Source organism: Lycium barbarum, chromosome 3 (assembly GCF_019175385.1).
Source record: "Lycium barbarum isolate Lr01 chromosome 3, ASM1917538v2, whole genome shotgun sequence".
NCBI lineage: Eukaryota > Viridiplantae > Streptophyta > Magnoliopsida > Solanales > Solanaceae > Lycium > Lycium barbarum.
Genome location: NC_083339.1, coordinates 134,778,582 through 134,790,904, shown reverse-complemented (window position 1 = coordinate 134,790,904; position 12,323 = coordinate 134,778,582). Strand labels below are relative to the sequence as shown.

The 12,323-nt window shown below is 35.4% G+C and overlaps 1 protein-coding gene across 4 annotated transcripts; it reads right to left on the bottom strand.

Moving 5' to 3' along the window:
• Positions 1 to 2,408: 2,408 nt before the first annotated feature.
• LOC132632730 (nucleobase-ascorbate transporter 6-like) lies at positions 2,409 to 11,983 on the bottom strand. 4 transcript variants are annotated; one of them, XM_060348787.1, is made up of 15 exons: positions 11,963 to 11,983; positions 11,255 to 11,407; positions 10,388 to 10,485; positions 10,104 to 10,277; positions 9,667 to 9,767; positions 7,567 to 7,642; positions 7,411 to 7,470; positions 7,136 to 7,320; positions 5,046 to 5,142; positions 4,604 to 4,690; positions 3,598 to 3,656; positions 3,419 to 3,510; positions 3,235 to 3,312; positions 2,985 to 3,145; positions 2,409 to 2,864 (listed from the first exon to the last, which is right to left on the bottom strand). In XM_060348787.1, exons 2-15 carry the CDS (start codon positions 11,343 to 11,345, stop codon positions 2,649 to 2,651), a joined length of 1,575 nt encoding a protein of 524 aa, XP_060204770.1. In that variant the 5' UTR covers positions 11,346 to 11,407; positions 11,963 to 11,983; the 3' UTR covers positions 2,409 to 2,648. The 4 variants fall into 4 exon arrangements, with proteins under 4 accessions (XP_060204770.1, XP_060204768.1, XP_060204769.1 ...); XM_060348785.1 differs by lacking the exon at positions 11,963 to 11,983 and adding an exon at positions 11,749 to 11,901; XM_060348786.1 differs by lacking the exon at positions 11,963 to 11,983 and adding an exon at positions 11,497 to 11,733.
• Positions 11,984 to 12,323: the final 340 nt, after the last annotated feature.

Sequence of the window (12,323 nt, the reverse complement as noted above, 5' to 3'; positions counted from 1 at the left end):
ACGGATTGCCCTTCATTTGGAGTGGTCTTTAATTTTTGCCCTTCAAATTGGTGGTCTTTAAGTTTTGTCCTCGCCTAATACTTAAGGCAGCATTTGCAAAACTCTGTCTTGCGATTTTTTTAAAAAAATTTTACTGAGCAAGGGTTCAAACCTGAAATTAAGAAATTTTTAGCAAAGGGGAAAAGTTAAAGACCACCAATTTGAGGGGCAAAAATTAAAGACCACCCCAGCGAAGGACAATCCTGCAAATTGCCATAATGTTTCCATGCACAGGATTTAAATATGAAATCAACAGCTTCACGGGTGAGTGTTACTACGGCCTTCAAATTATGGGGCCACAAGGCCTGTCATGTCTGAAAATGGCAGAATCAACCCAAAAAATGGCCAAAAATATCATAAAGGAAAATTTACTGGACATAATTACCTCTAAGAATTATTTATTAATAATAACTACCTTTTATTTTATTTATTTTTAGTAGCTTAAATTAATTTCAAAATTACCAGTTGTAACTGATCTACAAGCGTCTCTGTATTTCCCCTAAACTTACTGTCCATGTTCCCCAATAACTCCCAATCTCTTCTCTTTTCAAATTAATTTCTCTCCCATCTTCAATATTTTCAACCGTATTATACGTCCATTATCTATCATCTTTATTAGCACGATTCCATCTTCCTTAATCGTTACCCACACAGTGTAGGTAACGAATAAAGGAGCACAACAGGTAAAATGAAGAAAATGGATGTCTTAATCAACAGGAAAGTTTACAAAATTCGAAAACCAGTTGGGTAAGGGAATTGGGAGCTGAGGGAGCCAATTCGGATGACAAAGTCCCGTTAAACTAGACGGATTGCTCAAGTGCTCCATGTCAATTTTGCTTTAAAAGCCCAACCTGTTGCAATCTACAGAGAAGACACTAAAAGAGTCGAAGCTCAAGTTGGCACCTGTAGGATAGAGAAAATTCTGGGCATGATAAAGGAGAATTGTTCTCAAAGTTGTTCACTTTTTCTTCTTCTTGGATTTTTGGTGAATCTGTGGTTAGTGTGGAAGTTGTAGAAACACCATTGATGAGAGTTGTGGAGATTCACGCCCACCAAGTGTTTGATAAAATGTTTCAGTATATTTCAGTGTATTATTTCACTGTATTTATCTTTTTTTTTTTTTTTTTTTTTTGTGTGTAGAACCTATTTTTGCTCCACTTTGTTTTCACGATTTTTGTATTTCACTGTATCTCAATGTAATTCTGCATTTTGTATTTCTAATTTATGAAATAGTTTCTGATATATTTCATCTTCCACATGCTTCAAAACTAATAACAGATGTTTTGGGGAACTATGTCATTCAAAAGGTAGCCATTCTGGTTCTCTGTACTTCTACATCTCTTCAGGACATTTTAAGTTTTTTAAACCCTTGAGCCTTTAACCGTCCATCATCTTAAACCATTGCATATCTGAATTATGTGTCCAGTTCTTTGAGCATGGAAGTCATGAGCAAAGAGAGATGTTGGCATGTCAATTAACAGGACAGATGCTGCCATTAAGTTTGCATTGCAGCGTATATTTTTTTATATTTGAAAGTTTTCAGATCTTTAGTGGTTTTTGAATTCAAAAAGTTTTGATTGTGATAAAAGTTGAGAGAGATTCGTGAGCTGTTATGGAATGCGTGAAATATGGTTGATTTAATTTAACTTACCATTTAAAAAGAAAAAGAAGAATTTGTTCAAAAAATATAGCCAATTTTTACTCAACCCTATTTCCCTGTATTTCAAAAAAACTATTCCATAAATAGCTCCTGATTTCACTGGAGCATGTTTACTATTCACTGTATTTCTCTATATTTCAAAAAAAATAGAAATACACGCGTTTTTAAAAAAAAAAATAGCTACGCTTGATAATTTTGCATTTTATAGTTATATCTAGTTAGAAGCCAATAAAAGGTAGCTATTTATGTAAGTTACCCTATCATAAAACTGTTCAAGTGTCTTTCTTTTTCTTAGCTTCACAAGTCATACATAAAGGCTAAAGCTTATGGCAATTGCAAATTTTAACAAGGATTATGCAGTGAGCATTCTTTCTAAGTTGACCACTGTCGCTTCATCAACATCAAGCTCAACAATATTACAACTATTCAGAATTTATGTACCTTTTTTTCTATTGAAAACTATTCTCACACGGTACAGATGACTAATTAATCAATTATACGGTCATATGTAAAGCTTTCCCTTCACATTTGCCAGAGAAAATTAAATTATAATTGTTGCTTGCATCTGGAATTCTGTGTATCGGTTGTGTTATTTTATTCTCTATTTGCTTAGTGTGTGATAGTCTCCTAATTAAACCACGTTCTTCGCAACAATAATACTATACTAATCCATATCCAACAGGCTTATTGCTGCAGAAATCAGCATAAGTTGAGAGCAGCAAAGTTTATTCTATTATTATTCATAGTACATATAACCTTAGATTTACAACAAAAAGAACAATTAACAAATGTTCTAAGCATCTTCCACAAGAGTCAGACTATTTATACCTATTTCAAGTAGCAGATACGTATAAAAGCAAATTGGCAACACAGCATTAATGCGCTCCAATACAGCTTTGTACTTGTGATGCTATGCGAATGACCCTTCCATCTTCATGATACGGGCCAATCACACGGATGGGAAATACTTGTTGAGATTGAATGGGAGGGAATAGAATTCCTCACTTCTCGTGTCGGTCCTGAAAGACCTGAACTTGTCCCACCATGGGTCGCCTCTGTCTCTCCTTATATTATCCCTTCTGTGCATTGTGTTGTCCAAGAAATAAGCCAGGATACCCGCAACAAAAGCTTCCGATGAGAATGGCACATTAACCATATCGTTGAACTGAAGAATAACAAAGCACAAGTAACTTCACTCAGCAAGCTCTTATACATGACTAGAAAACAAGAAAACAAGTGAAGATGATTAATATGATGTTTAGGAGCTAACGCCAATTTGCCATACCCATCGTCCACCCGTGTGAACAGGTCCATAACCAGCAATAACTGTGTACTCGTTGAAGTACTGTGGAATTGACAATCCCAGGAAGATGGAGAAACCTAATATAAACTTGGTGCGGAAGCTATTCAGATTGCAAAACTGAAGGAAGCTTAAGCCTACTGCGCCTGCAAAGGACGAAACAACATAAGAACCTACAAATTCATCAATAACATGGATCAGAGAATATTGGATGACCTTGGTTCCATAAACTTACCCACATAAGCGAAGAAAATGCAATACAAAGCACCTACAATTGGTGTTGGTATCGAAGCAAAGAGAGCTCCAAATTTTCCTGAAGACCATAGTGTTTTCAAATCACAAGAAAGAAAGAATGTAGTGGATAATCAACTTTATTAGTAAGGTCTTTCTCAAAGCGAATGTCTTAGCAGGTGATTTACCAAGAATTGAGAAGAAAATCATAAATCCAGCAGATATTTGAACAACTCTTCTGCTGCCAACACGTGTCAGTGCTAAAAGACCTGCATTTTCACTGCATGTACAAAGGAAAGAAAGTTTATCTCACTCGAATGTCGCAACAAAGAGTTTATCACCTACAGAAGATTTTTTCTGTACTTACACAGATACAGAAGATCCATTCCCAGTTCCAAACAACCCAGATAGTAAAATGCCAATTCCCTGAGATACAAACAAATTGTTAAATTCATGACAGCAACAAGACTTGTAATTAAAAATATTAACGAGCGCAGTGGAAAGGCCAAGCAAACAGTTCATCTTCATCAAAATCATCGTGCTCTTCTTTTCCCAGTACATGCTCTCACAAAAAGAAACCTTCCTTTCTCTTCTCATGGTCCAAACATTGAGTTATCCAGATCCGGTTAATCAACATTCCTCTCTCTTACTCTCTAGCCCTTGCTTTTCCCAATTTAACTAATGGGTTAACTAGCATGTACAGAGTAGTGCATAGGTTCAAAAGATGGCTATAAAATGAGTAGATTGCATTAAAAAAATGAGAAAGCTCAAGAAATAAAATTATTGGAACTGGATAACAGTCGCATAACTTTGGCTTGTATTCTTGTAATACCCTATTTCCCAAGTCTTCTTCTGAGAATATCAAAGAATGCTCCAGGGTAAACACACAGAAGGCAGTGGAAAAAATATTAGATAGTGCAGATAGTAAAGGGAGCCGTGGCGAAACAGTAAGGTTGCTGCTATGCGACCAGGAGGTTATGACTTCAAGCACAAAAAAATAGTCTCTTAAGATATGTAAGGTAAAGCTGCCTAAAATAGATGTCCAAAGTGGACTGGATTCTGTAGGTCAGTAAACAATTTGACTAAAATTGATTGGAGAAGAATTGTTCTATTGACCTGAATTTGAGAGGAAATAGATTTCACTTTTGTGATGTGAGATAGATGTATCACAATATTGATGGATAACCTGAAGGATTTTTTAATCAAAAGGTGAATTATGCAAGTAAAAATGTCGAAATGGCAAGAGCAGAAGTCATTCCAAAAGATCCTATGAATTTGATTCCAAGTAAAGATCTTCATCAATTAGACGAGTTTGCTAAAGAACGGGGAGGAAAGGGAGCAGGAGGCATGATTCTAGGAAAATGCCTTTTTACCTGCCAGCCTACACCTCTGCTGAGTACGGATGGTGGCAAGGGAGTAGCACTTGCGTATCTCGTAATTGCAATAAAAGCACCCGTGGACTGAAAAAGACAAAAGCAATCATCAGAAGGCAGTTGGTTCCAGGCTTGTATAACCCAAGTATCTGTTTCTTCATAAAAATTAGCAGTCAAAAGAAGTGCGCAAAGAAACAATAGAACTGCAAAGGAAGCAAAACGGGCAAAAACAGAGCAGGGGGGCATAAAAGAACGGAACAGATGAAAGTCGAGAAATAACTCTTAGACAACTGCCACAAAAAACTAGGGGCTCATATTATTTATTGAGCCTATTCTATGCAGTCAACAACATTGTCTAACAAGAAAACCCTCCAATAAAAGATCGTGTAAAGCATTCACAATTTCAACAACTTTCTATGTCAGGAAGGTAAACAAAGGGAACCTCAACAAGAGCAACAAATGCAGCCATCATCATAGCAAATGCTTCACCAGCATCAAATGAAGGTGGTCCCCATTGGAAGGGGTATGGAACTCTAATCCTGCGGACAAAGACCAGTGAAAAGGGAAGAAATATTATCAAAGGTTACAGATTATAAGTTGCTTAGAATTGAGCAACACTTGAATGCACCAAATGGAACAACCAAGTAAACTCTGAATTATAGAAGCACTTAAAACAAAAAGTAATAAACAAATTGAAAGCTTGGAGCAGAAAAACAGCACCTTGTGTGTTACAAGAACTATACCACCATTGAAGAAGCAGAGATCGAGAAAACAGTTTACTTTTTGTGCTTTAAGTAGTACAACAATAAAAAACTAACAGCTGACTTCAACAGACAATGTATCTACTCCTAAACATGTAAATAGGTAGGTGAGTTTCGGACAACCATCCTTATTAACTTGCACATATAACTACGACAACAACGCCTCAATCACAAGCTAGTTGGGGTATTTATTACCTGCACAATTTCCTAAATCGCAATTCCAATGTTATATCTTCCAATAATGCTCAAAGTAAAAAAAAATAGCAATAAATAGGTTATAAGCACTTTTCAATTGTGACTAATATGGTGATGAGGACAAAAGCACGGAATCTCATCCCATGCAAAAGCATATTTTCCAAATTGTTTGACCTATCTCTCTTAATCTTTCCTCCATTTCCATTTGAATCACTCTACCAACGGTGTGACTCTGCACATCATGGAATGTACCAGACACGTATCTTCTTAGATTTCCTGCTGATGGAATCTAATGAGGTGATTTAACCTTAAATCACGCAACAAAATACATGGGTCTATTAAAACATAGGAGTAAAGGCTGATTATGGGGTTACCTCATGTATCAGCATCGAAATGTCACTATCCCAAAGTTTGTGGTTTTCATATACGTAACAGGAACTACCCTCTCTGTCCAACATAGAGATGTATAGACAATCCAAAAATAAAGCTCAAATAGCTCGTTTATGCATTGAATGAGCCAAGTTTTAGATCCCTCTCGAGCTTGATTATTAACAAACATATTCTCGCCAAACCTTGGCTCGACTTAATAATCCTAGCAATGTATCTCTAGGTATAAAATAACATCAGCATAATGTCTTGCAAAAGCACACTCGGATACCTGTGATTCTTTTCCTTCACCATCCAATCCTTTGCTCACCATCCCAAACCCCAGACATTAATCACATCTTCCATTTTTTTTATCTATATGCAGTCGCCATCAATCATCACGAACCCAAACACTCAAAACTTCAACATGAAGTTGATGATGATTGATGACTCCAACTTCTTCGTATCTCAAAATTTTGTCATTCTTGTTAATTATCTCAAGATTCAGTGTAGATTTAGTCAAAGATTGACAAATTTTTCATTGGTTTTATTGACAGAGTACATATCTGATTATTGCCTTCCTCATGCTAGAAGAATCCAATACACCTATAATCCTGAATTGTGAATCTGGTTGCTGAAAGCTTATATATTAATTATCCCACAAAGGTAACCAAACTGGCGTACTATGTATGTGCTTTCAGGCTGCAACAGGAAAAAAAAAATCAAAAATTTGATGGTCCAGGGTTTTGAATTTGGAGGGTTTGGTTGTTTCATTCGAGCTCAAGTTCAAGCTCAAATTTTTGAGCTATTTCTTGAGTTATTTGATCAAAGTCTTTAGCTCGTGTGACAATCAAGATGAGCTTGAGATCAGGAAATTGCCAAGCGAGTTTGACTACCCACTTCTCGGCTTAGTTGGCGCAGCGAAATATCTAAACCTAATTATTCTACTTTCTTTTTTATTCTACCCTGATTGCACTATCTCCCTAGTAAGAGACTCTTTATTTCTATATTAAAGAATACTTGTCAAATTACGTTAGCAAACTAGTAGCATGAAAGCCACCTACTACTTAAAAGTTCAACGTCATCAAAAAGTTTCATGGCAGTCCTACTTTTGGACCCATAAAAGGAAATCCTATGGAATTTCCAGAGGTGTGTCTAGGCCCTAAAGTAGCAGAAAGTAATGAGGGGTGAGGAAGAGTAAACCACTCACCATGGAGCAGCACTAATGAGTCCAGCACGATCAGTTCTGCAGCTTGCTTGGGTCTTCGGTGGAGCCCCATTATAAGCCCCACCCACTGTAAGTAGGAGGGCGTAAATCCATACAATTGCCACCGTGAAAAGAACAGCAAAACGATCAAATATGTTCCTCCCTGGGTGTATCAGATGTGCCAAATACTGAAATGACAACCAAAATCAAATTTGTATATGCTACAATTCAGAGCAACATAAAGTGATACAGATACATTTCTTGATAAAGCATCTCACCTGAGAGAAAATTACCAAAAGGACCAGCATTGGCAACCCAATTTCAACACATTTGGCAACCTAAACATAGAAGATATAGTCAACATTTCGGCATTATATAGCAGCAAGCAAGTACACGCCCAAAAGGCAAAAAGGCGAATCTACATCAATACTTACCCCAGGAAAACCAAACTCAAAGAGCCCGAAGCCGACAAGAGCAACTAAAGGAACAGCTGAAAGCGGGCTCAGAAACCTAAATAATCGAAAGAAATAAAATGCCAATCAGCCACCATTCCTATTTATCTTTTTTCTCATTTTTTCTCATTTTTCTAATTTTTCCTATTTATATGACATATTAAAATTAGAAAATTCATTTCTTAATTAATTACATTCTCTTAATTATCCATCTTCAATTTTTTCAGTTTACAAAGCTCAAAAGTCACAGCTATTACTTTGCATTTAGTGATCGTCACCGCTTTAAATTTTGCAATTAGTGATCAAACATTTAACTCTCTTAGTTATCTACAATGCTCTGAATATTATAAGCAATAATTACCATTACTTACCAATTTTCTCAAGCAATAACATTGCACGAACCTATACATAAATAACCCACTCCCCTATTTCTTAATCACTTAATACACTATGATAATTATGATGGTTCCGTTACCTCATGAATGATTCAATAACGTGGCTTTTCACTTACCAAAACCCTTTGGATGAATTAAATTTACACTAAGCTCTCTCATATCTATATAAAGGTTTTCACATTATCATCCACCCATTGACAAAATCTGATTGGAGGTGTAGTTAAAAACTTGGAGACTTTTTTGGCAAGGTTTGATGCAATGGAGGTACATGAGATGAAACAAGAGTTCGGTGGAGTCAACGAAGGCGTTGGACGACGACAGAAAGGAGTTGGGACGTATGAGGTGAGGGAGAGCCGTTAGTTTGAGTATATTTAGGTCTTACAATTGAAGAAGAAACGACTTAAAGAAGAGCGGAGTCTGTAAGCGAGCGAAGGAGAACCGAAAATTTGGCGAAGAACAAAGGTAGAGGAACATTAACAAGAAAAGTGAAAAAATCGAGATTGAAATTACACTGAAGGATACCAAGGACTCATCGGAAGAAGTTTCTGAAAGACTAACAATATGTAAATGAGTAGTATATGTATTGAGGCTCGGACAAGGTCCTTCGTCCTTTATCAATTGTTCTTTCTTCGCAAGTAGTAATTCACTTTTCATAATTCAATTTCACAATGAATAATTTTGAAAATTGTTAAGTGTGCTGAAATTTCATGCTGACTAAGAACTTTTCTTTTTTACTATTTGTGTTTTAATCTGCTTATATAATTCATGTTTTGCTCCAAAATATCCTCTCCTTTCATAAATGATTTTCTTAATATAATGCTACAAAATATTATTAAAGAGGGACAAATGGAAAGAAGAATGAAAAGGGGGGAAATGAAAAAGGTGAAGAAAAGATAATTGAAAAGGTGCAGTTTTTTTTTTTTTTTTTTTTTGTACTTTCTTTTACTTTTTATTTCACATATCTTCTTTGTTATTTTTTTCAAAATATGATAAACTTCAGGAAATGTTTTAGAACATAATATGCAAATATACATATATTAAATATATATTAGTCAAAGACATTATTAATTGTTTCCAAAAATAAGAAATTATTATTTTCATTTTATAGAAAAGAACGAGCTAATTGATTAAGAAATGCGAATAAGCTAATTGATAAAGAAATGCTTATTAAGTAGGCATTTGGCCATAGATACCAAAAACAAATTCACTTTTTTTGGAATTTTTGAAGTTGGAGTTATGTTTGCCATAGTTTTTGAAATTGTAGTTTTTGGTGAAATGTAGTTGTAAAAAAGTGAAAAAAGTGAAAAAAAAATTAAAAACAAGTTTTTTGAGTTTCTGGTATTCTGGAATACAACTTCAAGTTGTATTCGGAATATTTATGGCCAAACGCCCAAAAGTGAAAAAAGTGGGAAAAAAAATCCAGAAAAAAGTGAATAATTTTTATGGCCAAACGGCACCTTAAGTTTACATAACAAGATTTCCGTTTATATGACTTGTAAGTATGGTGCTTGAAGTACTGAAATTACATCCATGATTATCTTTTATATCTCAAGATTTTTACATGGTCATTTCATGAAATTACTATTATTTTCTTTGAGCGGACAAGTTTACTAGTGTTGGAATAACATCAACCAGTCATATGTTGACACTAAATGGCACACATATAAATCTTATCATACTAACAAACCTTACAACGTTGCGCCAGAGACCACTGAAGCCTAGGACAATCTGAAGTGTTGAAGCAACAATAAGTGCACCTTGTGTGGCCCGCATTGTCTTCTTGAATCTCTGACGAAGAATAGGAAATGTAACATAATATTAGGATGGAATATCACAAGATGGAGTGGATGAGTCTAAGTTAAGCCTAAATATCTTCTACACGAATCAAAAGAGTTCCCAGAGCTGCTATGGATTTTGTGCATCAGTATTTTTGGCACTCGAGTTGTTAGCTTAAATAGGATAAAAGCAGCTAAACCGCCATTCCATGATTTGACTGCTATACTTACGAGAAAACTGCATCACACAACCAAAATTTCTATCTTTCTCTTTAACATTCAATTGACTGTAATACGAGATTCAAACTTCAACAAACAAAGGACAAAATCAGCATCTGAAGACACTAACCGATTCAGGGTCTGGGTCACTCCATCGTCCCGAAAGGATAATTGAAATTGTAGGTGCAACAAAGGTATAAGACGCTCCAATCACCGCAGGTAGTCTAGTTCCGAAGTAAGATTGCAACAAGGTGTTCAGCCCAGCAACAAATAGAATTGTTTGAATAACTTTGGCTTTCTCCTCCTGCAGAAGGACAGATAATCTTTTGTTTAATAATTTCACACTAGTTTTCATTCTAAAAAAACTATTCATAGTAAGCAGTATAACATCTTTGCAGTGTCGGTAGGGCTCACATTTCCTCCTCCCATCTGGGGAACCAGAGCTGTAGTAATGATAACTGTGGTACCGAGCATAACCAGATAATGTTGAAATCCAAGAAGGATAGCCTCAGCTGCATTCAACAATTAGACAAAGTCGGCATAGTCCACAATACACATTTCGGAAAATAATCAACGACATACAAAAGACACAGAGAAGTATTTCATGACATTTTTGTTCACGATCAGCAGCACAAGAAAAGCAAGTACTTTACAGAGTAGGTATTACTCCAATATCAGTCACCGTGACAATAGTTTCTACAATCAGCCCACCACACGCAATAATTCTACTAACTCCGCTTGATATTTAATGTGTGTGACCAGAAATGGATAGCATAAAGCATACTAATCACCCAAAAAAAAAAAAAAAAAAAAAAGGAAGAACTTTCAGACATAAGGAATATAAAAGAAATGCCATTAATTACAGTTGAATGTAGTATGAGCCTAAATGTTAAAAATAATCATACTATATTTTAACAACTAGAATTAGAAAAGGTGTTCACAGAGATCCCTAAGTGCCAGCAAAACACCTAAACCCTGCGAATTCGATACGATAACATGACATACACAATTGACCCCTGAATTTCTCAGCAAAAAAAGAAGTATATTCAAAGAGAAAATTCAAAACTTGAAACTATAGCAATTAATGTCTGTTATGCTCAACACAGCAACACACATTCCATAAAGAAGCAAATTCACTGAGAAATACTAAAGCCTGTAGGACAAAAAACCAAGTTCAGGAAAATCAGGTCCCATATGCTGCAAGCAATAAGAGAAAAGATTATGCTACAATGCAAAAAATGAGAGATAGAACAAAGCAATCTCACAAAATCCAGTACTTACGCCATGGAGGAGGACTAGTAATGCAGTAAGAAACATTAGGAAGCTGATCTTTTGGTGGATGTGGTGCTGGTTCATCTGACTTTGCTGCCATTTCTTTCTCTTTCACTAATCACTCAAGTTTTCTAGAGAACTAAGCGGTGCAAAACCCCAAATCTGCACAATGATACATAAATCTCTTCAGAAACCAATGTGAAAAGTAAAAAGGTTAGCAAAAAAGAAAAAGACTCAATCTTTCTGACTACCAAGAAAGCAAGATTGCAAAAAGACAAATTTTTCGAGTACCCAAAAAGCTCAAACGCTTATATATGAAACCCCCCACGCAAAAATGACAAGATTAGGACATCAACACCCACATGTGTATGTACCACACACTCACACATCCACTCACTCTTATATCAACTGTTTAACAAAAAGAAAAATGCAAAGGAAATGAAACTGTAACACAAGAAAGTATAAACAGTGTGAACAGAAATGGTAGGAAAAAAAAAAACTACCTAGTTCTAACAAGTTCTTGAAGCAACCTTAAGTTGGTAAGGTGTATTAAGGTCAATTAATCAAAGACCCCACTATCGTTAATCATTTTCAAGGAAGAAAAAAAGGACCAGTATTTATTGTTTTTGTCAATTATCTAAAACAGGAAGAAAAGGAAGTGTGTTGGAACTCTATATAGGAAAGTAGTGGCAAAAATGTAAAGATAAAAAGACCCACCAACTCTGAACACCGCTTCTGTTTTCCCCTTATCTCTGTCTGTTGATGTAAGAAAAAAGAAAAAAAATCTAAGAATCTCTCGAGCCGACACACATTTAATAAAAAAATTTACTGATATTATTTGTTTATTTTTCTTGTTGATTGGTCAACAAACATTCGCTCTCAGGGGTTGACACCTCAAATAAAAATTACTTAATAAAGTTATAGTGGAATATGAATTTATGACAAATTTCCAATTTTTTAAACAAGTGTTAGAGTTTTATCCCCTATGTCGGTTAATTTACTATTTTTCTCCTTTTGTCCTCCATGTTAAAAGGGAAATGCACCTAGTTTTCTGTTAAATTTATTTATCTGCTGTCAC

Bases quoted from the DNA above. Each gene is read 5' to 3' on its own strand.
- LOC132632730 (XM_060348787.1), bottom strand. From the start codon at position 11,345: ATGGCAGCAAAGTCAGATGAACCAGCACCACATCCACCAAAAGATCAG. The intron at 10,278-10,387 runs GTGAGCCCTACC...GTCCTTCTGCAG, and splicing joins CCCAGATGGGAGGAGGAAAT to GAGGAGAAAGCCAAAGTTAT. The intron at 3,146-3,234 runs GTAAGTTTATGG...CGTCCTTTGCAG, and splicing joins CATTTTCTTCGCTTATGTGG to GCGCAGTAGGCTTAAGCTTC.